Source organism: Lepidochelys olivacea (assembly GCF_965140295.1).
Source record: "Lepidochelys olivacea isolate rLepOli2 genome assembly, chromosome: 1".
Lineage (NCBI taxonomy): Eukaryota > Metazoa > Chordata > Testudines > Cheloniidae > Lepidochelys > Lepidochelys olivacea.
Window position 1 is genome coordinate 171,448,445 of NC_140411.1, and position 25,162 is coordinate 171,473,606.

At 40.4% G+C, this 25,162-nt stretch overlaps 3 protein-coding genes across 9 annotated transcripts in view; 1 reads left to right on the top strand and 2 right to left on the bottom strand.

The window, feature by feature from the left end:
- The window catches only part of GABPA (GA binding protein transcription factor subunit alpha), a 39,948-nt gene extending 26,000 nt beyond the window's left edge, over nucleotides 1-13,948 (bottom strand). Inside the window, exons 1-3 of one of the 3 annotated variants that reach the window (XM_084651040.1) lie at nucleotides 13,835-13,948; nucleotides 9,964-10,064; nucleotides 2,632-2,776 (exon numbers count right to left, since the gene is read on the bottom strand). In XM_084651040.1, coding sequence (XP_084507166.1) covers nucleotides 2,632-2,776; nucleotides 9,964-10,040 — 222 coding nt within the window. In that variant the 5' untranslated portion in view covers nucleotides 10,041-10,064; nucleotides 13,835-13,948. Of the gene's footprint in view, nucleotides 1-2,631; nucleotides 2,777-9,963; nucleotides 10,065-12,743; nucleotides 12,940-13,364; nucleotides 13,490-13,834 lie in introns of those variants that run through there. The other 2 variants (XM_084651039.1, XM_084651038.1) reach the window with 2 other exon arrangements.
- Nucleotides 13,578-21,371, top strand: ATP5PF (ATP synthase peripheral stalk subunit F6). 5 transcript variants are annotated; one of them, XM_084651093.1, is made up of 4 exons: nucleotides 13,578-13,712; nucleotides 15,083-15,275; nucleotides 19,314-19,438; nucleotides 20,948-21,371. In XM_084651093.1, exons 2-4 carry the CDS (start codon nucleotides 15,106-15,108, stop codon nucleotides 20,974-20,976), a joined length of 324 nt encoding a protein of 107 aa, XP_084507219.1. In that variant the 5' UTR covers nucleotides 13,578-13,712; nucleotides 15,083-15,105; the 3' UTR covers nucleotides 20,977-21,371. The 5 variants fall into 5 exon arrangements, with proteins under 5 accessions (XP_084507219.1, XP_084507223.1, XP_084507220.1 ...); XM_084651097.1 differs by having other exon boundaries at nucleotides 13,595-13,784; XM_084651094.1 differs by lacking the exon at nucleotides 13,578-13,712 and adding an exon at nucleotides 13,813-13,946.
- Nucleotides 21,372-23,207: 1,836 nt separating this feature from the next.
- The window catches only part of JAM2 (junctional adhesion molecule 2), a 63,023-nt gene continuing 61,068 nt past the window's right edge, over nucleotides 23,208-25,162 (bottom strand). Inside the window, exon 10 of the mRNA XM_084651080.1 lies at nucleotides 23,208-24,138. Within this exon, the coding sequence (XP_084507206.1) occupies nucleotides 24,106-24,138 (33 nt within the window). The 3' untranslated portion in view covers nucleotides 23,208-24,105. The remainder of the gene's footprint in view (nucleotides 24,139-25,162) is intronic.

Sequence of the window (25,162 nt, forward strand, 5' to 3'; positions counted from 1 at the left end):
ACACCCTATGTAATACCCTCACGACACCCTGAGGGGTCCCGACCCCCAGTTTGAGAACCCCTGATCTATCAGCTAAAACTGAATCCTTTTTAGCTTCATTAATTGGTACTTTAGATATATTGAAAGTCTACTGTGCTCCAATACGTCTATAAGGTGCCACAGGACTCTTTGCCGCTCTTACAGATCCAGACTAACACGGCTACCCCTCTGATACTTGAAAGTCTACTGTAATCTTTTAAAAATATATTTTGTCAAACAAACTGTAACTCAGTGACTAGTCATTTTCACATCACAATAGGTCAATAATAGCATAATGTGGGAGGTCTGAAACAAAAATGCAGTTTTAGCAAATGAAACTTTTCAATATTTCCTGAGCTCTGAAATAACTCTTAGTGGCTAGAGAAAGTCAGCTTTATAATCTTAGTTCTTTTCTTTGGGCCCTCAGACCTCAAGAATATTTCCTGCTAAACTTAATTTACTTGAAAAATAAACTACATATATATATTTTTGACTGTGACAACAGAGCCTATTTTTACTATCTCAGCTTCATAATAAAAAAATACAAGTCACTGAAGAATCTAATTCCAACGTCAATATCGGATACATCTTTGTGTCCTGAATATAGTATCTTGTGATCATTTTTCTGTTAACAGATATTTCTAAATTTGATTTTTTATTATGCAAAGAATCTCTATGTTACACACTTTGGCAACAAGTCTAGCTAGAAGATAGCTAAAGGAAAAAATTAGGTAACTGTACATTTTTGTGTAGTTGTAGCAGGATCTGAATTAAAAAAACTGAAAGACTTTAATATTTGCTATTCAATTCCTGCATTTTGTCTTTTGAAAAACTATACTCATCATTCCGTAAACTTAAAAAAAAGAAAAAAGAAAAAAAGAAAAAAGTGACCTGTCTCAGAAAGAAAGTCTGAACTACAACAACTTCACCTACACCTGTTGCCTACAGCATTTTTCATCAACACGGATAAGGTAAGAGCAGGGGTGGTCAACCTGAGCCTGAGAAGGAGCCAGAATTTACCAATGTACATTGCCAAAGAGCCACATAATACATCAGCAGTCCCCCCCCACATTAGCTCCCCCGCCCCCAGCACCTCCTGCTCACCTCTCCCCCACCACACCTCTCCCTGGCGTGCAGGAAGCTCTGGGGGGGAGGGGGAGGAGTGAGGGCACGGCAGGTTCAGGAAAGGGGGTGGGAAGGGGTGGACTGGGGGCAGGGTCTATGGCAGAGCCAGGGTTGAGTAGTGAGCACCCCCTGGCACATTGGAAAGTTGGCACCTGTAGCTACAGCCCTGGAATTGGTGCCTACACAAGGAGTCGCATATTAACTTCTAAAGAGCCACATGTGGCTCCGGAGCCACAGGCTGGCCATCTCTGGGTAAGAGTATTAATAGATACAAAAATCCATGTTTTCTTTCTGGGAAAATAGGAGCATAACTTCTCATCACTAAGAATGTCACTCCTACAGCTAGTGCGATCAAGCATTTGTTAGCAGCTCCTATTCTACAGATAAAGAAATATACACACATACTGTAATAACTACCCAGACAGAAATTCATAAGAACATAAGAATGGCCATACTGGTTCAGACCAAAGGTCCATCTAGCCCAGTATCCTGTCTTCCGACAGGAGCCAATGCCAGGTGCCCTAGAGGGAATGAACAGAACAGGTAATCATTAAATGCTCCGTCCCCTGTTGCCCATTCCCAGCTTCTGGCAGTGGAAGTTCCAGAATATATGGCTCTCCTGTATGGTGAACAGTAACCACACATCAGGGCCAGCAAATATCTTACATACTTTCTTTTAAATCTCCGTGTTACTACCCAACGAGGGCTGAAGTAAAGCAATTTCAATGTATGCCAATAACCTTTCCTGGAACTCGAGAGAATCTTTAAGTATTAACAAGAGTAGAAGGAAATTAGAAAGGTTACCAAGTATTTATTTAGTGGCTGTATTATTTAAGCTTTATAAAGTTATAATGAAATCAATTCGTATCGAAATAAAAAAAAAATCATCATCCAGGAAACCCTGCAGTAACCATCTAATTCAAAAACATACATTAAAAAAAAGTCACAATATGTTTTTGTATAACTGCAGAACAATCTTTACAGCTAGACCTGTAATCATCAGAAAACACAAAAAACAATGCTGTGTAAAGCTCTTCTGGCTTCTAAATTCAGAAAATCTGAAAAAGTGCAACTCCCATATGCACGAGCAAGTAGCAAAGGCTTCAGGGAACAGTCAAGCCTCCTGACCTAAGATACCTTGGAACATAATTCTTAGTGTATGATCTGTACTTTCAAATTATAATATTTCCCCCCCCAAAATTGATAAGACATTCTGCTACTGAGATACATTTCTGACACGAACCCTAAAAGTTTCCCAGTTTTATTTGCAGTAAATTAGTAATTAATGGGTACATATTATAAACAGTTTCAAGTTGATGAGACTGACATTTGCAAGATTAGACTCTTAACTGTAGACAATTTAGCAAACTGAAGAGTGAAACCCCCTATATAAAGATCAGAGTGGAGGGAAGGGACTAAATATACAGAACTATTCTCAGAGTACAGTTAGAACCCTCAGAAGAAGTTTTTCAACACTCTTTGATTTACCTGGATATCTTGCAGGCAGATTTCATGTGCATCCAAGGAACACTGAAGTCTTGGTTCCAACAGCTTCTTTAGATTTCCAACTGGTTCATTGATGTCAATAGCCTGACTCACAAATTCTGCTGTAGTGTACGTCTGCTCAACGATGCTTAAACACCAAAGGATCAAACAATTGATTATTAACCGGATGTTAACAAATCAGCTTTGAACATGAATTAGCTGTGTGTTCTCCTACAGTAGTAAAAGTTAAAACAAATTGGAGATAAGCTATGCAAAAGCGAATGTTAATGCCAGAAATTTTAATAGTTTATTGAAAGCCCTACTCAGGGTATGCCTACAGAGCCCGCAGCAGCAAGCCTCCCAGCTCCGGTCAACAGACTCAGGCTTGCAGCACTCATGCTAAGGGCTCTAAAAACAGCTGCAGACAGCTCTTTGAAGTTGCAGCTGGGGCTAGAGCTCTGGCTCTGAAGCCTAGGGATAGAGAGGGTGGGGTGATTATATGTTTTTACTCAGTGACACTCTAGTCTTTTCCCCCAAGTGGTTCCATTTAATTTAAATCCCAGCAATGTGTGAGTAGTTAGAACTATAAGTCATTTAAAAGACACTCTGATTTGCAGGTTTGGACTTGTCTTACATTTATGGTCCATCTCAAAGAGCTTGTTGCTATTTCTTAAAACTGGGCACCAGCTATTTTTGAATAAAATAAATTGTAATTAAGCAGTTTTTAAGCTACTGATATCTTTTTGTGAACAGTGCTTAGACAACTGCAATGTTTCTGAATAATTGCTTTTTGAGATAAGAATTTAAAAAAGATTTTTTTTTTAAATTGTGCCACTTATCGAATGTCTATGTTCTTCTATTTGTCCAAATGTATCCCATCACAATTAAAATCTGAAACAAATATTAAAATTGGCAGGTGCAAGAGGCAACTGTTAGGGACAAAAATAGTAAAATGTTTAAATAAAAATCTGCCATTTTTGAAAAGAAATCTGCCAATAAAAATGAAAAAATAACCCCCCCTCCCCCAAACATGACGACTAAAAATAATGTAAAAAAGTCACAAGGGATAAAAATAGTCACTTTCTGCACTTTCCAAAGGTCACCAAATGGCACAACTAAGTAAGGAACAGAATTTAAGTGACTTGTCAATAGTTAAGTAGGAGATCTGGAGAAATGACAGGAGCAGAACCCTGATCTCAGAAATGCTAAGACAATACAACTCACCGACTCAATTTCTTTTCCAAATCTCTAATTAGTTAGAAAAATTTTTAAAATGAGGATAATGCTTGCTCACTTCTGTATTTTAAGACTACCAAATGAAAAAGAACTAAATGAGTGAAAAGAAACTAGGTAATGCGTTTAGAAATGCCAAAATTTTTCAGATGGGCTAGTACAGGACCCATCCTGAAGGCCGCTCTGTGTAGGCAGATCTCTGCACCTACAAACAGTCCCTATCCTTTTATTTGATTTTTAAAAAACATTTATATGTGTATTTTCACACAAACAAAAGGAAAAAGAAAAAAAGGCAACAGTCAAGACCCTAAGAAATACCAAAAAATCTTCTTGTTCAAAAACCCACTTAAAGGATTCTCACTCTAAATATCACCATTTATAAAACCCAAGTACTTAAAAGCAAGGAAGTGAAATAGTTAACGACATCATAAGTCTTACACTGCCCATGTCAACATTTCACTTTCTTCACAAAAATGCAGATTTTATCATAAAACAAACATGATTCTGATATAAAATACTGCTCTTTTCTCAGTAATAAACAACACAAAATCCTTCCTAAAACAAGTTTTATATTTAGATGGCACTATGATCAGCCATATATAAAAGTCCACATAAATACATATTTTTATCTTAGAATACATCAAAAATCATTTCATGTGTCAGAGTTAAAAGGCTGTTACATTGTGATGAAAAATGTATTTCTTTATATCCAAGGTCTGGGCCATCCAGGTAAATAGATTATTACCAGGATGTGTAATCAATGGCTACCCCAGGACTACATAATTACCTCACAATTCGAAAATATTAGCATTTTGTTTCACTCTGAAAGCCCTTTTGGTATCCAAGGAACTCCTGCAGAATATTAACAAACTTGGGTGTTTGTTGTGACGGTGACACTGCTGTTAACGTAATGAAAATATATGTCCATAACCAGATTCCTTCTCTCTCCTCGACTCACAACAGCAAGCAGAATGCTTTAGTGAGTCCCCATTAAACAGAAAAGGGATGGAACGTTGGAATCAGAAGATTCCACGGCAGTTGGAAAATAAAGAGAAATCAGAACACCCTCCCCCCGCACACACACGCCCTCCCCCACCTTCCCGGTCACGGGAGAGCGAGGGGATGAAGCGTTAACAGGAGCTGGGCAGAGCACAACAGCAATACAGCACCAGGGAAGTGATGGTGAACTGGAGAAAGGGAAGAAACTGACAGACTAGCGAAACAGAAAGAGCTGAGAAATCCACCCGGCAGGTAGGAATGACTCTGGCATCACCTGGAACTGGGGAAGGAGTTCAACTGTTGCCATCTTTTGTTACATAATTTTTTCCCTTTGAATCTCCAAGAAGTCTGCAAGGAAATAATTAGTCCTGAGAGGGATAAATGGGGTTCAGTGCGATAGCATTCAGGCATTTATATAAAGCACGGCAGTGACTCACTTGCAGCCACAGCTTCCAGAGCAGGGGACACATGGGTATCCAGCCTCATTGAGGAGCAAGTCTAAAGGTTAGCATACAGGAAGGACAGACAGCAGGATAAAGCATGCACTTAGCTAGGAATAGTAGTCAATGAAGGAAAGATAATGGTTATAGTACAGAGCAGGTAGAAAAATCTCACTCGACGTTTTCATATTAAGAATGGGTTAAACTCCATGCACACTGCAGATAATATAGAAGGATATAGACGTTTGCATGCTACAAAGAGAAACCTGAAGAGTAACCTTGGTTTTGTCACCTACTATTAAAGCAGTGGTTCTCAAACTTTTGTACTGGTGACCCCTTTCACATAGGAAGCCTTTGAGTGTGACCTCCCCGCCGCCTTATAAATTAAAAACACTTTTTAATATATTTAATGCCATTGTAAATGCTGGAGGCAAAGCAGGATTTGGGGTTGAGGCTGACAGCTTGCAACCTCCCATGTAATAGACTCACAACCCCCTGAGGGGTCCCAACCCCCAGTTTGAGAACCCCTGCATTAAAGCTATGTAGACCCAGGCACTTGGACATCTCATTAAATTGTATGAAGTTCCGATCCTAAGGAGAGCTTTGAGGGGCTGGTGCCTTTGCTTATGTACAGAGGGAGCGTACAAAATATAGGAGAATACTCAATTTGTTAAAAATAAAGAGGAAATCAGATTTAGAGGCAGGATTTATGTTGTCCATTTATACTTTTTTCCTCCAGTGCAAAGGGGCTAATACCTAAAGGAAGCTCTTCAAGAGTAGGTAATAGAGCCATGATTATTATTATTTTTTAAACTGTAGACAGTGGCAATTAAGCTGTAGGAGCAGATTTAGACAGAAGTAAGGTAACTCATGTAGATCAAAAGGTTTTTAATCTCTGGTATTTGCAGCAATGGCAGCTGCGCTGTTAATGTCACAGATATTATCTCTTTCCCCCCCTACCCCCCCTTCTAGTTGCAAACTGCTTTGGTTTACATCCCTTTGATGGGAAAAGCGATGGCATACTGGCATCAGAAAGTTGGAATCTGAAGTTCCTATAGCAGTTGGGAATGGCAGCTAGAGAAGGACATATTGATTTAATGGCTGTACACATGCTGCAGACTTCACAAACATGCTCCTGAGGAGTTGTCAAGGCAGTGAGAGTGAGGTGAAGAAAGGAAAGGAAGAGAAGAACTAACAGAACCAGAGTAAAAGTAGCAGACGAAGAAAAAATGACTGAGAAATCACAAACAATGCAGACCCATCATACATTGTAATCAGGGTCTGGAAGGTCGGAATTGCTGCTTGATGATTTGTTCAGTTCTAAAAGTGATTTCCATTTCTACCATAGGTTTGTTTTTACTTCAAGGTGACAATCATTTAGTTTGGCAAAGGGTAAATGACCTTAAGGAAAATAGCATAGAAGAAATATTTACATAATGTGGTGAGAGGATTAGAAATGGCAGTCACAACAATTACAACAGGATACTATGGGTCATCCTAAGCAAGTTACATCTTGTGTGTTATGGCATAATAAAACAAATTATATACATTTTCCATTAGTCTGATTTTCCTAAGTCCAGGCCAAAAGCACTAAATCTTTATGGATAGAAATTCTATGTTTAAAAAAAATAAAAGTATAGCAGTATGAATAAACTACCGACCACCTGACCAGGATGGTGATTGTGAAATACTCAGGAAGATTAGAGAGGCTACAAAAACAGAAAACTCAGTAATAATGGGGGATTTCAACTATCCCCATATTGACTGAGCACATCACCTCAGGTTGGGAGACAGAGCTAAAATTTCTACACACCACTAATGACTGCTTCTTGGAGCAGCTAGTCTTGGAACTTACAAGGGGAAAGGCAAGGTTTGATTTAGTCCTAAGTGGTGCACAGGATCTGAGCCCAAGAAGTGAATATAGCTGAACTGCTTTGTAATAGCAGCCATAATGTAATTAAATTCAGCATCCTTGTAGAGGGGAAAATACCAAAGAAATCCACCACAACAGCATTTAACTTCACAAAGAGGAAATACACAAATATGAGAAAGCTAGTTAAACAGAGATTAAAAGGAAAGGTCAAGAATGAAATGCCTGCAAACTGCTCAAACTAAATGTATCCCCCTCCCCTCCCCAGAAACAAACAAAACAAAAACAGTAACAGAAGCAAAAAGATGCCACCATGCCTAAATAACAGAGTAAAAGAGGCAGTTAGAAACAAAAAGACATCCTTTAAAAACTGGAAGTCAAATCATACTGAGGAAAACAGAAAGGGGCATAAACTCTGGCAAGTCAAGTGTAAAAGCATAATTATACAGGCCAAAGAATTTGAACAGCAACTAGCAAAAGACACAAAAACTAACAGCAAAATAGGACCATCAGAAGCTGGCAGCCTGCCAAACTATGGGGGGGTGGGGGGGGAGGGGGAGAAGAACACTGGATGACAAAGTGCTCAAGGAACTCTCAAGAAAGACAAGGCCATTGCAGAGAATGTAAATGAATTCTTTGCATTGGTCTTCCCTGCAGAGAATGAGGGAGATTCCCACACCTGAGCCATTCTTTTTAAATGACACATCTGAGGAACTGTCTCAGATTGAGGGGTCAATAGAGATGGTTTTGGAATGAATTGATAAACAGTAATAAGTCACCAGGACCAGATGGTATTCACCAAGAGTTCTGAAGGAACTCAAATAGTAAAACTACTAACTGCAGTATGTAAATCAGCCTCTGTACCAGATATCTGCAGAATAGCTAATGCAACACCGATATTTAAAAAGGCTCCGTAGGCAACCCTGGCAATTACAAGCTAGTAAACCCAACTTCATTAACTGGCAAATTGGTTGAAACTATAATTAAAAACAGAATTATCAGACACTTAGATGAACATGACATGTTGGGGAAGAGTCAACACTGTTTTAGTAAAGGGAATTCACACCTCACCATTCTACTAGAACTCTTTGAGGGTGTCAACAAATGTGGACAAGGATGATCCAGTGGATATTGTGTATTTGGACTTTCAGAAAGCCCTTGACAAGGTCCCTTACCTTGGGCTCTTAAGCAAAGTAAACAGTCATGGGATAAGAGGGAAGGTCCTCTCATGGATCAGTAAATGATTAAAAGATAGGAAACAAAGGGTAGGAATAAACTGTCAGTTTTCACAGTGTAGAGAGGTAAATAGCAGGGGGGGTCACAAAGGAACTGTAATGGGACCATCCTGTTCAACATATTCTTACTTTATCTGGGGAAAGGGGTGAAGACTGAGATGGCAAAGTTTGCAGACGATACAAAAATCACTCAAGATAGTTAAGTCCCAAGCTGACTAAGAAGAGTTAAGGAGTACTTGTGGCACCTTAGAGACTAACCAATTTATTCGAGCATAAGCTTTCGTGAGCTACAGCTCACTTCATCGGATGCAACCGATGAAGTGAGCTGTAGCTCACGAAAGCTTATGCTCAAATAAATTGGTTAGTCTCTAAGGTGCCACAAGTACTCCTTTTCTTTTTGCAAATACAGACTAACACGGCTGTTACTCTGAAACGTAAGAAGAGTTACAAAGGGATCTCAATAAACTGGGTGACTGGGCAACAAAATGGCATATGAACTTCAGTGTTGATAAATGCAAAGTAATAATAACCCCAACTACACATACAAAATTATGAGGTCTATGTTAGCGGTTACCACTCAAAAAATGGAACTCAGAGTAATCATGGACAGTTCTTTAAAACATCTGCTCAATGTTAAACAACAGTCAAAAAAATTAACGTTAGGAACCACTGAGAAAGGGATAGATAGTAAGATAGAAAATATCATAATGCCACTATATAAACCCATGGTACACCCAGACTTTGAATACGGCATGCAATTCTGATTGCTCCATATCAAAAAAGATATATTAAAATTGGAAAAAAAGGACAGAGAAAGGCAACAAAAATGATTAAAAGTATGGAATAGCTTCCATATGAGGAGAGGTTAAAAAGACTGGGATTGTTCATCTTAGAAAAAGAGATGACTAAGCAGGGATATGATAGAGGTCTATAAAATTATGAATAGTGTGGAGAAAGTGAATAGTGAAATTATGAAATGTGGAGAAAGTGTTGTTTACCCCTTCACTTAACACAAGAACCAGGGGGTCACTCAATAAAATTAATAGGCAACAGGTTTAAAATAAACAAAAGGGAGTACTTCTTCATGCAATGCATAGTCAACCTGTGGAACTCATTGCCACGGGATGTTGTGAAGTCCAAAAACATAACTGGGTTCAAAAAAGAATTAGTTAAGATGATGGATGACGGATCCATCAAAGACTATTAGCCAGGATGGTCAGGGACAACCTTGTGCTCTGGGTGTCCCTAAGTCTGAATGGTAGAAGCTGGGACTGGACAACAGGGGATGGATCACTTGATAATTGCCCTGGTCTGTTCATTCCCTCTGAAGCAATTGGCATCGGTTACTGTCGGGCTAGATGGACTATTGGTCTGACTCAGTGTGGCCATTCTTATGTTCTTAAATAAGAGCTCAGTCTTTTTCTCACTGAATACAATGACAAGACAGACTGATTTCTACAGGAGCAGACCTAAATATTAAATTTGATAAAAACTGTAAACTATTTTCAGCTCAAGTGACACAAGTAGTAAGCAATACGGATTGATTGTAGGCGCATACCTTTCTTCAGTGCACTCCTGTTTCTCAGTCCCATCAATTTCTATTTCTATCAGCTCCTCTGCATCTCTTTTAGTCATGGCTAAAAAGTCTCAAAAACAGGCCTACAAAAGAAAAATTGTTAAAGTAGTTTCATGAATTATAGGGAAGCAAATTTGAGCATTATAGTTTCACATAAAAATAATTTGTTAACTCCATATACTTTTTACCAAAAATGTTTTCAGCTGCAAACTCTGTTCATAAAGCCAATTACACAGCTCTAAAATGCAAGTGTGATGCAGAAACCATGAAGTAGTTGACAATGCTTGTTCTGGCAAATGGAAGTAATAAACTGATGGCTTTGTTTTTTTCTGGGAGAAGACAAATTCAGGAATTTAAACAGACATATAGGTGCCTAGATCATACATCCTGAGGTAGCTTTTGTTCTCTTCCTTTGGAGGCTTCTACATTTATTGGATGCTCTATGATGCTCTTGTCAGGTTTACCTTTCATTGGATGATATTTAAATTTCAAGTTGTTTTAAAAATACTTGAGAGATTTTGCTGTCCCATTTATATTACATACTGTCCTTTGAAGGAATCTGAAAGCTGGTGACTGCTATAAAACTTTTTCTAAAAATACAATGTATTAAATGTTATCTATTTCTGATTTTTTTAAAATTATATTGCCTCTTATAGGTGAAAGTATTCAGCATTAATCTACAAAACACCTAACAAACAGAAGATTTTCCATCTGAGGTCTCTTATTTCTCACCAAGTTCAACAATCAATGCATGTAGATGAAAATGCATCTGGTATGGTCACCTAATTTATGCAATGTGTTAGTGTCAAACTATTCTTTTGGGCGGTTTTTCTTATTTATCATTTTTCATCTTTCTCCAAAGTGAGGACAGCATTAGATTAACAGCCAAAGAAAATAAAACATCTTTATCTTTGCCTTAAATTACCTAGGAGCTGCAGAATTCAAGAACCTGGCTTGTTAAGCAGCATTTCTTTTTGTGAGCACATCAAACCTGAATTCAACCTGCATAGATTATAATCCATTGGCTTCTTCATTTTAAGATTTTGTTTGACCTGTAAAACCCTACCTGGCCTGGGACCTAGCTATCCAAGAGACTTCTTCTGTCACTTTGATCCATTGCCACAGTTGTGGAAACCAGAGGCTCCTAAGCTACAGGATGCTCCCACCAATACAAGAGAGAGAAGGCTGCTAGCAGGGTGTTCTGTAACCGCTTAGTTAACCTCCAGGACACACTTTAAGACCTCTCTTTTTCTCCACAGAACATAAAGATTTAGGGAGATGGGCATGGCTGGGTAGTGATAGGAGAATGACCAGTAATTCTGTTAGGGGTTATTACATTTGTTTTATGCTGCAGCCCGGTTATTATGATCTGTGGATAATTGCTGTAGTCTGTCTGTGTTAGTGCAGTGTACTTTAAGAAACTGTCAAGGTGCCCAAAGCTTGGCATTAGGTGCACTTGTTTAGAATAAAAAAAAAATCAGAACAAATGGTGCTCAAATCATAACTAGAGCCTCTTAGTGCTATTAGAATATAAGTATTGAAATAACGATACAAATACAAAACAAGTAATTGTGAAACAGACTAGTGTGAATGTTTCTGTGCCTAATAACTGTGACTAGAGAACAAAGCAACCAATCGGTTCCCTCTACTATATCAGCAGTGAATCTCTAGCAGCACATTACCTTAAATATTTACATAGATTGAAAACAATGGATGTGAAAGGGGTACACTCAAACTGAAATCCAACTCAATCTTTGTGATCTTGCAGTCACATTTTACTAAAAAGAAAAGGAGTACTCGTGGCACCTTAGAGACTAACAAATTTATTAGACCATAAGCTTTCGTGTAGCTTATGCCCTAATAAATTTGTTAGTCTCTAAGGTGCCACGAGTACTCCTTTTCTTTTTACGGATACAGACTAACATGGCTGCTACTCTGAAACCTGTTATATTTTACTGTTCTTTAAAATGTTTTCCTTTCCCAGTACTGTAGTGCATGTCACACAAAAACAAGTGTGAATGGGGAAAGGTGACTACATAGCGTATACCAGTAAAATTGACTATAAAACAAAGTACTGGTTAATGCACACAGGAATGAAGCAAAACAGAAACCAAGAAACAACATTTTGCATTTGTTCCGTTACACTGATCTTATGACAGGTTTCAGAGTAACAGCCGTGTTAGTCTGTATTCGCAGAAAGAAAAGGAGGACTTGTGGCACCTTAGAGACTAACCAATTTATTTGAGCATAAGCTTTCGTGAGCTTTCGTGCATCCAATGAAGTGAGCTGTAGCTCACGAAAGCTTATGCTCAAATAAATTGGTTAGTCTCTAAGGTGCCACAAGTCCTCCTTTTCTTTTTACTGATCTTATGATTCACTTGTAAGTGCAGTCAGCACAAAATATTTTAAGAGGATGTCCCAAAAACCAGATATCTTAATAAGTAGAAATATAAGGAGTCCGGTGGCACCTTAAAGTCTAACAGATTTATTTGGGCATAAGCTTTAGTGGGTAAAACCCACTTCTTCAGATGCATCTGAAGAAGTGGGTTTTAGCCACGGAACTTTATGCCCAAATAAATCCGTTAGTCTTCAAAGTACCACCGGACGCTTTGTTGTTTTTGTGGATACAGACTAACACGGCTACCCCGATAAGTAGAACTATGAGATTCAGCGTCCAAAGTGGACATATTTGCGTCTGTTGCGCCCAGAACAACAATAATCACGGGCAATCCCCACACTTCCCCCTTTATGACTGAACTGACACAGCGCCGAGCGGACTGGGGGATCCGAGCGCTCTGGGGCCGCGGGGGGGAGAGGCGCGGGACGCCTGGAACATGGTCATTCCCCGCCGGCGGGCACGGGCCTTTGATGTAGCTGGGAGGGCGCCAGCGAGAGCTCGGGATGGGGACTGGACAATGGACTCCCGGGGAGCAGCGAGCCCGCCAGTCAGGCCCCGCAGCTGCGACAGCAGCTAGGCCTCCCACTGCCTGGGGGGGGGGGGGGGAGGGGGACAACGCGGGCGCGTTTCCCGGGCAATTGGCTGGGAGCATCAGGCAGGAGGCCGCCTCCCCCGGCACCTCACAGCCGCCATGTGACGGGACCGGGCCTCCGCAGCGGGCAACGCTGCGCCCAGGGGCTGCCCTTGCCCCCCCGGGACTGCACGGAGCCCGCGAGGGGTGGCTGCTCCCGGCCCTTCGCCCCGCCGCCTCCCTTCTTGTTGTTTGAACCCGAAACGGAAATGAGACTCGCTGCGCCGGGGAGAAACGGAAACAAAACACGAGCCGCAGCCAGGCCCGAGCCCCCCTCCCCCGGATACGGAGAGCGGCGCTTCCCGCCCCTCCCTCGGGCGCCCCGGGGCCCCCGGGCCCGCTCGCTGCACTCACCCGCCGCAGAAACTCCCGCCCCGACCGGCCCGCCCGACTCCCCCGCTCCCCGCTTGCGAGCGGCCGCTCCGCAGGGTCCTGACGCCGCCTTCCGAGCGCAGCACTGAAGAGAGCGGAACGGGCTCCGGATTGGGCGGCGAGGCCTGTGCAGGGCCTCGGCGAGGAGGGAGCGCGAACACAACCCCCCCGCACAGATAAGAGCAAGGACTACAACTCCCGGCATCCCCCACGGCGCCATCTTCCACCCGCCAATCAGCGGGCGCGGGGGCGGGACTTCGCTGAGACTTAACGGCCGGGTTAATGCCCTACGTTTCTCTGGCTCGGAAGTAGATCTGCTCATTGCTGGTGGTGAGTGGTTAGGGGCTGCTGCTGGCTCGGGATTGTTACTGGAGCGTTCCGGCGGGCGCGCGGCGGCTCCAGGTACTTGTTTAACGGGGGGGGGCGCGGGCCCGCGGGGAGCGCCATCTTACCCGCGGGGGCGGGGCAGGGACGCGAGGAGCGCGGTCCCTACAGTTCTCGGCCTCCCGGGCGGGCTTCCCAGAGTGCCCCGCGCGCTGGGCTGGGTGCCGTGACCCCCCCAAGGTGACTGGAGCCGGAGCCCGGCGGAGGGACCCCGCCGCCGTCCCCTGTAACGCGCCGCGGCCGCCGCTGGGTCGCGGGGAGGGAGCGGCAGCCGCGGCGCCCCCGTGCGGAGAGGGGGGGGGGGCTGCTCGGCGCCGGGTCTGGCTGCTCGGGGACGAAATTCCCTGCGGCCGGGCCACGGGCTCTCCTCGGCCTCCCGCAGGCCCCGGCCCGTCCCGGGGCTGGGCCACCCTGGGTCGCCCCGTCAGCGGCAGATCTCTCGCCCCGAGCGGGGCTGGCCCCGGCCTGATCGTCGCCTTCCCCCCTGTTGGCGGCTCGGCTGCGTGGCGATGGGTTTTAACAGCTGGTTCGGGTCTAGACCGGCAGCGCCCCACAGGGAGCCCGGGTCCGTGCGGGGTTGGGGGTAGTTACCTGTTGGGCTAAGTACAAAACTCCTTCCTCAGTGCTTTACCGGCAAACTTTCTGCCTTTTAAATGTGAGCTAGTTGAGACCGTCATGGAAAATCTTTCCCTTTTATTACTAATTCACTTAAACACACAACCTGGCTTGTGGTCATAAGAGTATGTGATCCATGCAAATGTCAGTCAGTGTTGTCAGATTTTCTTAAAAGGGACATTGTTGGTTTAAAGATCACACATTTCTGACTTAGACTAGCACAGTATGTCTATGAAAACAAATAATGCTGATTTGCCAGCTTACTTTTCATCCCTGTTATATTCTCTATTAAAACTATTTACTTTCTAAGGAGCTTTATTTTTGTCTCTGAATTAGTATGTCCTGTGCCAAATCAGTACTTAGATGCAGGTATCTTTGCTAAGCACTACAAATAAAAATGTCCGCTTACTTTTTTAGCGTTTTATTATACTTTTGAATTCAGACAGTTCATTTTAATGTGGAAGAAATATGAATCATAGGTAAAATGAGGATACATTCTATCAAAAGTATATTTCATGGGCATAGCAAAATTGTCGCTCTTTCCTTTAAAAATGTTGGACTATTTCTTTCTCTTGGTGTTTCCCTGTATTTAGTACTGTTGATATTTTTAACTGATCTACATTTTTTTTTCTTTTTGCAAATGTAAAGTATAGAAAAAACTGCAAGAAACCCCTAACTTAATGCATTCTGTTTGTTTGTAGCTGAAACACTCTGCGAGTTCATCATGATTCTCCAACAGCTATTCAGGTTTTCCTCCATTTTCCGCTCTGCCATCTCAGTACACTTGCGTAGGAACATTGGCCTTTCTGCTATAGTGTTTAATAAGGCGAAGGAACTTGATCCAGTTCAGAAGCTTTTTATAGACAAGATCAGAGAATACAACATGAAGAGCCAGTAAGTTATTGGAATGCAATAAATGTAATTCAGTGTATTAAGTAAAAAAGTTTAATATGAAGTTTTTAGCAAACATTAATATGGGATCATTCCTCTTATAATTAGGCCTTTTAGGTCTGTAGTCTGAGTGCAGAGCCTGTTAGCTTCAGCATGGAAAGGCCCTAAGACCTGATCTAGCACAAATTCTAGTCAATGTTTTTTCCACTTCTGAAACCCAGAGGAAAGTGGGCTAGGAAATAATTCCGTATTTTGCAACTGCAGTCCCAGGTGTTAAAGGATGTATCTGTGATTCACTGAGGAATGTTACAAAAAAATAGGTTTTAATGAAATGTTAGAATTACATGAAGAAACGCAGTTTCCCCTTGAGTACTGACACTAGATACATAATTTGCAAGAAAAAATTATCTAGAACACCTCAATAAAAAGAAAGTTCACTGATTTAAGTCTTTACTAGTTCTTGTGTTTGTTATTACAGTTGACTTTGTCTATATTACTACTTTTATATAGCTGTATATGAGGGTTAAGGATTATTGAACAGTAGCCATAAAACTTTGAGTTTTGGCTTAGTTATCCAAAATGTGAACAGATAATGTGGTCCTTTGCAAACGTCGACTGCTTTTCCTTTTTTTTTTTTTTTTTTACTGACCTGAAATAATTACATTTCTACTGTCCAAAAACAAAATGCAAGAATTGAATAAATTCACCTAAAAATAGTGGGCCACAAAATCGTATAATACAAAAATAAAATATTACATTTGAATATCAGCATTTTGAGAGAATCTCTGGGTTTTAAATGTCTCCAGTTACTCACCTCTCAAGAAACTCTTTTATTCATCTGTTACCTGTGGGAAGATTTTGCATTAACAAAAAATTATCTTAAACAACAAATTCCAATTTCATTAGACGTATTTAGCAAAATAAATCTGTTTAATGGTGTAGGAGATGCTCAGTATGTTTAAAGGAGGGCTGGTTGCGGGCAAAATAAAGAGCTAACTGGTTAGAATCTCCCTGGCAATAGACTTTGGATTGTTTTTAGATTTAATAACATTTTCCTAGTCTGTGAACAAACCCATTCAATTTAATAAATGCTTATCAGCGTACTGATATTGCTACTTCTGTAGTAAGTTCTATAGCTGTGATTCCCAAACTTTTTGCTAAGGTGACCCACCAACTACTTCCAGCTTGGCTTGCCATCCAAGCCTCCTATCCAGCTCTCACTCTTTCAGCCCTGCCCCCATCTGCAGCCCCAGCTGGCCCCTTTCTCTCTGCAACTGGGCAAGGGCCAGGTTGCTGTCTGCTCACTAGCTTCTGCGGCTGCTGTCTGGATCCTACTCTCACTGCACCTGGATTGCAGGCAGCAGCATGTGGAGTGGGATCTAGGCAGTGAGTGGACAGACAGCAGCCTGATAGTGATTGTAGTGTGGCCCTGGGGAGAGAGGGTCTGATTGGGGGCCAGGGTTGGATGATTGGCAGGAAAGGTCATGATGCCTCCCATCCATCAAGGTTTGGGACCCACTATTTGGGAACTGGTGTTCTAAAGTTACAGTTTCATTTAAAACAGACTCTTGGTTCAAATGTGTCAAACTCTGCTTGAAGACCTTTTTATTGCAGAATTGTTTAGTGAAACATTAGGAGTGAAATGTGGTCCGAGCTGGAAGTAAGCATCCATTTCACAGATTAGACTTTTCAGAATAAAGATGATCATGGAGATACAAGTGAAAGAACATTGCGACTACACTCCTATTGTTAGTCCCTCCCTCCATTTTATAAGTGGAAAAAAATGTCCAAACCACCTGCTTTTTTTTATTTCCCCATCTCCTCAAAGTTCCTCTTTGGTGATGATGGTGAAAAGAGGGGAATAAAAAAGACCATCTCTGTATCAAACTATCAGTTGTCTTAGCTTTGAAATGGAAAAAGGAAAATATCCTTTTAAAATGGAAATACTTCCCTATGGAGGATGAGTCATGCTGTAGGGGATTCTCTAGGGGTGGACTTAGAGAAATAACTAAAATGGGAAACTTTGGGGAGTGGGGGAGAATAATACGATGGAGGAAGTTGTTCTTGGAGCATTAAGAGAAACTGTCCACAGCCAGTTTAGCTACAGTTTGCTGTAGAGCTCTTAAAGCTGCAGCTGGCACCAGATAAGTCTTGTATTAGGTAAATTTGTGTTCTTTTCATATTTGTCTACTAAAATTAAAACTTTGGTGTAGCTACTCTTACCGTCTGTGGGTAGTTTTTGATTCTTACTGGATTGAGGAGCTCTTTGCATTTGTACAATCTTTTTCTAATTATTCTATCTGGGAATACTCTTGTGGTTTTTAGACTGTCAGCTGATCAGTGCAGCAACCATTTCCTCATGCCTTTATTGTAGTGAGCACAGCATCTGCACTAAAGCAATAATTAAGGCCAGAATAAGGTTAATGGAATTCATTGATATGGTTTGTATTAAGACACTATCACTAAATTTCATAGTATTTTTCTCCTAATGGTTTTTACATATGGGTGGGAAATTATCAAGTTGTGTAACAGAAGGTATCATCTATATTGAAGCTGGTGGAAAAGTTTCAATATTTCCATGTTTAGATGTCTAAAACATGACTTGTTAGCTATGAAACACAGAACTTGTGGACAGAAAGTTTTAGAAATGTAATGCTCATGTGTGCAAATAGTCTTGTCAGGACTCAATTTTAAACAATAACTCAGTAAATGTCCATTGCAGCTGACGTACCGAAACAGACACAAAGGTATAACCGTAACAGTCAGTGTGCCTGCAGGGATCTGGTGTCACTGACCCCACTGTCAAAGGTGCCCCCTGCAGCCTTGCTGTCAGTGCTACCCTAGCCCTACCCCTTCTTAATGCCCCACAACTGTAAAAATAAAAATAGTTAATTGAAAAAAAATCTTAAATAAAAAATTTCAAAATTAGGCCTAGCAGAATTCTATTGTTTTACTATCTACAAATAACTATCCTTTTTAGAAAATACAAAGGAATGAGTGAATTTGTTTATTTGTGTAATCATTCTTTAGACTGGGATTTTCAAGGGGACTTAAGGGAGTTGGTCACCCAACTCTAGTCGAAAGTCACTGAAATTAGATTCCTAATACCTCTAAGCCCCTTTTAAAAGCTTAGAAAGTAGTTCAACTCCTTTTTAGCAGATCTTATTCTTGGTAAATATTATACAATGAATATTTTAATTGTGGGATTTTACTCCTATTTAAAATTATTTATAACCTGAGTTCATGTGTAATGACTAAACTACATATCATTAGTATGGTCGCTATACAGAAATCTTAAATCTGAGCAAGTTGGTATTACACTGGGGGAAAACATGGATTTTCAAACTGAGAAACTAGTTGTTGATTATAAGCATGTATTTGTAACATTACACCCATAATTGATGCTTCACTTTGGTATTAAACGTTTGGTGCTTTCCATTAAGTAGTCTGTAGGGCTGCTCTTGTGTGCAGTTTTGTAGATTAGGAAGTACATCCCTAATTGTGGCAATTTACCTGTATACTAGGCACTTCTTCACCTCGTTCTACTGGTATTACTGTTCTTGCTAAACGACTTGGTTTGAAGTTGATCTTCCCTTTCAGCAGATTAGCCTCAAAAATGATAATAGCAAGTTTCAAGGAAGTTTTGCCTAGGTACTTTAAAGGCTTAAGAACAGAATGATGCCTTGTTGCCAAGTCTCCATTCACAGCCACTTAAAAAAAGTGCAACTGGATAATTGGGTTGTAGAATTTACACTATTAAAGGAACACGGGCTAATATTTGTAGCAATATGCTTCTCATTTTTCCATTTTAAACCCTCCTTTAGCTTTAGTTAAGCTAAAATGTCTGCTTTCAAATGCCAAAAGAGAAAAATATACCCCTGGTACGCTCTACCTCTGAGTTTTTCAAAATATTTAAATTGCTTTACTTATTTGGGGGTGTATAGCCATTTATCTTACTCTTTAGATTAGGCTCTTAAATGATAAAATTGCTGTGTAAAATGTTTAGAATCAAAATTTTCATTGGACGTTTTCTACATTTAGGAAAGCTGGCGGTCCAGCTGATGTAGGCCCTGAATACCAGAAAGACATGGCTGAAGAAATTGCCAAAATTCAGCGGTTGTATGGTGGGGGAGACCTGACCAAATTTCCAGACTTCAAATTTGAGGGTGAGTCTCCAGCCTCTGTTAATTTATTGTTGCATCACAAGTGTGAAAGTGAGAGGATGAATAGTGGAATATAGAGCCTTTTACCCCCAGGTCACTGGTCACAATCGGCCATGTGGTCCTGGGAGAGAGCAGGACTCTGTTCTTGGGGATGGTACAATTGCACAATGGGGATGTGCAATCTGGTTGGCACGTAGGAACTTTGTGGTAGCAGAGTATGCTTAGTGTCACGTAAGGCTCCTGCAACAGTTGTTCCTGCTGTTGAGGATGTACTTGACCAAGGCTCATTTCAGATCTCAGGAATGGAGAGAATGGCCAAGTGTTCAGATGGTGCCTGGCAGCAGGCACCCAATGTGGCACAGCATTGCTGTTTGCTAAGAGCTGTCATTTGATAATCTTGGGACTTGAGTGGTTTAGCACAGACATCTGCACATTAATCAGCTTCAGAGAATCATGGTTGTGAGGGTTCAGTCTGAAAATTCCACCAGAGAGGAACCAACAGCAGAGGTGTTGTAACTAGTGTCACACAACAGCTATTTTAAAGGATAAGGGTGAGTAGTGAAGTCACTGCCAAATCCACCAGAAGTATTTGCTGTCAACTGCCATTAGTTGATCATTCCCCTTCCTCCATGGACTCTACAGTGATCTAAGGGAGTAGGAAGATCAGAAGTCCCTACGTGAGGACTAGGTCCTCTGTGCCTGGAACTTCATTCTGCCAGTTGTTTGGCAGGCAAGTACTGCATGGGGTAGACCCAGATGCTTAGTTATTTCAGGAGTTCCCCTTAGTTACATGAGATACTGCTGTGAGAGTTGCTATTTTCTGAACTCTCTCTTCCTCATACTGTCAAGTGAGTAACTTCCTTATTTGCGGACTAATTTTCTTACTACTGACAAAGCAATTTAAATGTCTTTAGCATAAAATATAGTCTCTTCCAGTTTTGAGTCATTTAGGATTAATTTTCCCTTGTAGAAAATTATAAATTATAATTTATAAATTATAATTGTAAATTATACTACATCATAATGTGGAGTCTCTTCCCCAGGAAAGAACTAATTTCTCATTCACCTAGTCTTTGTGTACTACTTGAAAGTCTCTTATCTTAACTTTACTGCTCATTATGATTTTTTACATGAGTCAGTGATAGGTAGCAACATTTTTGTCTTGTTGCTGGTAAAACTGGTAGTACCCCGTTAATGAACTAGTTGCAAGCTAGTTAGTAGGTAAGTTACTTTGGCTGTAGGTAAACATCAAATACATATAGAATAAGATACATGATAGCTAATTCTAAGGAAATATTGCATATTCATGAAGAAACTTTTTTAAAAAATTTGTGCTAAATGTCCCTTTGCTTCTCCTCCCTTTACGGCGTGTTTGCAAAATTTAGCTGCAGATCACTAAAAGTAGTAAATGGGGCCATGGTTTGTATTCTGCTAGAAGCTGAAGTTGATCTATGAGCAGTATTTAGAACTTGAGCATCTTAATATGAAACTAATGGCATTTTTTCTTCCTAGAGCCCAACTTTGAAGAGTCTCAAAAATGATGTGGTTGACATCTGCAGTCCAAGCACTGGTGTCCTTTCTCATGGAGTTGTTAAATAGGCCAGATGTTGTAATGTAATGTGGAGTTTCACTTTCAAATACTTGTTTGACTTCTGAACTCAATACTGTACAAGAACAACATGATTCTTGTGAACTGCCATATTCATAAAATTCACTCTTGGAGATCAAATATAAAGTGCTTAAGTCTTTTATCCAGTGTTTAAACACTATTTACTGAAATGACATTTCAGTATCCAAATAAAACCAAATGACCACTTAAGTGCAAAATACAGTTAATGATCGCTTTCCTGTTGAAAAGAACTATGCTTCCCTAGATTTTAATCACTTGTCATTGAAATCGTATAAAAATACAATAAAGCCTGCAAGTATGGCATTATTGTATGCATGTGATCATTCTATGCTACGTTATTGCAATAGTAACATTTTATTTAGACATATCCAGGAACTCAAACATTGTGGCTCATGCCACATATCCTCCAGTTGTGTCAGGCTCATGAGCTGAAATGGACTGACTTTTATAATCTTGGTGCACCAGTACATTCTTGCAGAGGCTATCTTGTTCTTTTAAATGGAAAAAGTTGTGGTTTTTGGGGAGAGTTAAGTACTAAAGTTTCTAATCTGTTCCTGAAGACCCCATCAAAATATGAAAAACTTATTCAAGTTCAGTCCTGTCTACCAGAAACACCAGTAGAAGTTTGAACTACCAATCAATATTGCCCATTTTACTGCTGTTCAAAGTACAGGGAGAGAAATGATCACATTGAGCGACTTATCTGAATGGCATTTGATCCCAAGGAAGCAAGACAAACTTAAAGCCTAGTAGCCACATAATCACTGTTTGAGCATTTTGCAATCTGGGTAACTCTCATTTTGGTATCAAGTGCAGACCCATTACACTTTTTTCCCCAATTCAACCCTTGATAGGAACACAGGACTTACTGACTGCCTTTGCTATATCACAATAGTGTCAGGTCAAAGTGTAGAGTTTCATCTTTACCTGCCATTACTCCAAAATGCAGAGTACTGTACTTATCCTTTGCCCTCCTCTGTCATGATAGTTTCCTTTTTTTTTTTTTTTGCTTATGTCAGGGAAATGTTTCAGGGCAAATAAGACTTTCTATAGAAAGTTTCACTCACATGCCCAGGAAACTGCAAAATATTCTCACTTATAGTACTGTTAACTAAGATTAAAAAGTATAATTGCTCCTTTAAGTGAATTTCTCAGTATTTGGTGTGAATTCTTTTAAGAAATCTTAGCTTACTCCTGCCCCTGTAGCCCACTGTTTTTAGCAGCTACATTTATCTAGGGAAAGTTCACAATATTCTGCTGCTCTTTGATCAATCCCTCTTGAGAATTATTGTATAATCGAAGTATTCATTTAAAACTTGTGGCTCGTTTTGTTAGACATGAACTAATCAAACCAATAATGTACAGACAGCCTGAATGATAGTTCACTAAATGAGCTGCTATTAATCTCCATGGGGTGAGAAATAGGACATATTAAATGTCAATGTCATTGCTGCTCAAAGTGAGCAATATCCAGTTTCTGCTTCTCCTAGAATCCCATACTGCTTATTTTGGTGCCGAAGAATCTAGCTCCTAAAATTTTCACACAGCTTCTCTTGAGGGGGGAAAAAAAGGGCATGTTGATCCAGATATCTGTAGTATATAAGGAGTGGAGACAGTGAAATAAGTTGGCTGTAATATTAAAGCAGTTCAGGGCCACAGGTAGCAGTTGTATTCATTTTCATCTTACTATCTCAAATAAAGCTGCTATGGCATTTTTGCACTGCCACACCAGCATCTGAAAGAGCACTGAGTATAAGTAACAAAACTAGATGCTGATTTATGACCAATTGAAGTCAGTGACAATCCAGCAAATGCTTATGGGCTATCCAGAGTACAGATGCTTTCCTGCATAGAACTGTCAGGGTGAATGGAACTGACTGTCTGCCTAGTTAAACTTTAAGTGCATGTTCCAGTTAAAGCATGCTTGGTCTAAAAAAAAAAAAAAAAATTCCCCTTCTAATTACTATGGCTGTCATTTTAGAGTTGAAATATGAGTGTAAAATTTTTGAAGCTAAAGGAACATGTAATTGAAGATAGTATCAGGCAGAATGTTCAACACCACCATGAGTACTATAGTCTGGCAACACATTAAACTAATGATAGTTGCAGACCACTGAAAGCAAGTTCACAGTAGACAGCACATCGGACATTATGGGTCATTTATTTGTAAAACTGAACTGTAACAAAAAAAAAATCAAGGCACTAACACTGCATCAGTTTTGCTGCACTGTTTTCCTTCACAGTGTAAATTTACACATACAATCTTTAGCACAAACTTTCACAGATCTTAAATATACTTCCTGGTAGGAAAAAAGCTACACACTTTAGCACTGGGACTTGAACATTTGATCTATAGCAGTAGTTTTCAACCTGAGGTCTGTAAACTATGTTTAAGATTTCTAAAGGAGTCCGCACCTCCATTTGAAATTTTTTAGGGATCAGCAAATAAAGAGATTGAAAAGCACTGATCTACAGCATAACACTGTTTGGAGATTCTCTCTGATAGCGAGGGTGAACCACACTTAGCATAACTCAAATTTATACTTGTACAGTATCAAAATAACTGTTCACTTGACTGCATGGTCTGACAGATTATTTGAAAGTCATAGCAGTAATAACTGAAAAACAGCAAAAGTTAGAGCTCCTCACATTGTCTTAGATGTAGACACTACAAAGCACTAGGCTAGAGTGGCCAAAAAACTTTTAACCCTAATCTGTAAAGATCATGAGCATGAATTCGCTTAGTAATGAGTCTTCTTCCTGTGTAAACAGGATGAGAAGAAACCTTCATACAAATTATTTATATTATCTACATACTACTATCCTTAAATTAGAGAAATAATGGTATTTTAACAATATGAACAGTTGTACAGTCCGTGATTAGGTTTGTAACATCAGATCCTAGACGCTCCAGCAAACTTTCTGCTTTCAGTGTATGCCATCTCAAAACAAATCCAAATATTTGCAGAAGAGTTAAAATCCCTTTGATATTTTCTATAATAAGTAGTCAGTTTTTGTCCCTCAAAGAGGCTGAAATCTTCTAAATAACAAAGGACTTGGTGTGCTTGAAATCCTAAATGAGAAAAAGAAAAGGGTAAGGTGACAAGTTATAGTTCAAATGCTTTCAGCAGAACGTCCTACTTAGTATCCATTACACTTAAACATCTGTAGAACATCACTTGTGTCTCCAGATTGGCAAAAGAGAAGCAGCAAACACCAAGCCTACAGCAACAAAAAAGGCTATGAAGTCTTAGTAATGAGACCAAACCCCTTCCCATAGCAACAGAATATTAGGCAGATAAACCTCTTGCCTAAGTGTGAAGTCTGGCTCATCAGTGAGCATACCATTTCAGTTCCCTTTGATGAGTGAAGCCTACAAAACGCATTTGTACATGACATACCTACTACAGTTCAAAAGATGTCCCACTGGGAGGAATTAAAGATCTAGTGGGAAAAGGTAAAACTGCTGTTTCTTTCCTTTTGAATACTCCAATGATAGCTGCTGATGATGTGCAATTATACTGCAGTTGATGAATGCACCCCACAACTAGAGCTTACCCATATTTCAGTGGAGAGACACAAACCAAGACATTTTTACCACCAAAAGGGGAAATCAAAAACCACTGCTTAAGTTCCTTGGTGTTCAGATTTAAGGACAGATGGTAGCTTTCATAGAGCACTTATGGTGGCCAGGTATAACCAATACTGAGTGCCAACTGGTAGGCCCAAAGAGCAGCTGTTGCTATTTCATAGCTAGACCTGTAGATGGAGCATCACTCACTGCATCAGTTTAACAGCAGAAGTTGCATTGGATCAACTAAATTTTTGGGGACCCCCCTCTACTATGAGCTGGGAGAATTAAAATTAGCTGGTGATTTGGAGTTACCCCTGTTCTGGTCAGGCTTGTTGCCTTCTGATCCTAATCCTCTCCTATAGGAAGCTAGGGCCAGGCCCAAAGCCAGTGCTACTCTACCACCTTGCAGCCTCCTCCAATGGCCCAGCTTCTTTGGTCCCCTCCTCAGGCCTAGGGAAGCAAACAGGAGGTACATAGCTCCATGTGCTGCTTCCAGCCAGAGATCCCAGCAGCTCAGGGAGGG

What these genes read in the sequence shown, in the direction of transcription:
- ATP5PF (XM_084651093.1), top strand. Translation starts at nt 15,106, where the DNA reads ATGATTCTCCAACAGCTATTCAGGTTTTCCTCCATTTTCCGCTCTGCC. An exon ending in GAATACAACATGAAGAGCCA is followed by an intron (nt 15,276 to 19,313) that starts GTAAGTTATTGG and finishes TTCTACATTTAG; the next exon opens with GAAAGCTGGCGGTCCAGCTG. An exon ending in TCCAGACTTCAAATTTGAGG is followed by an intron (nt 19,439 to 20,947) that starts GTGAGTCTCCAG and finishes TTTTCTTCCTAG; the next exon opens with AGCCCAACTTTGAAGAGTCT.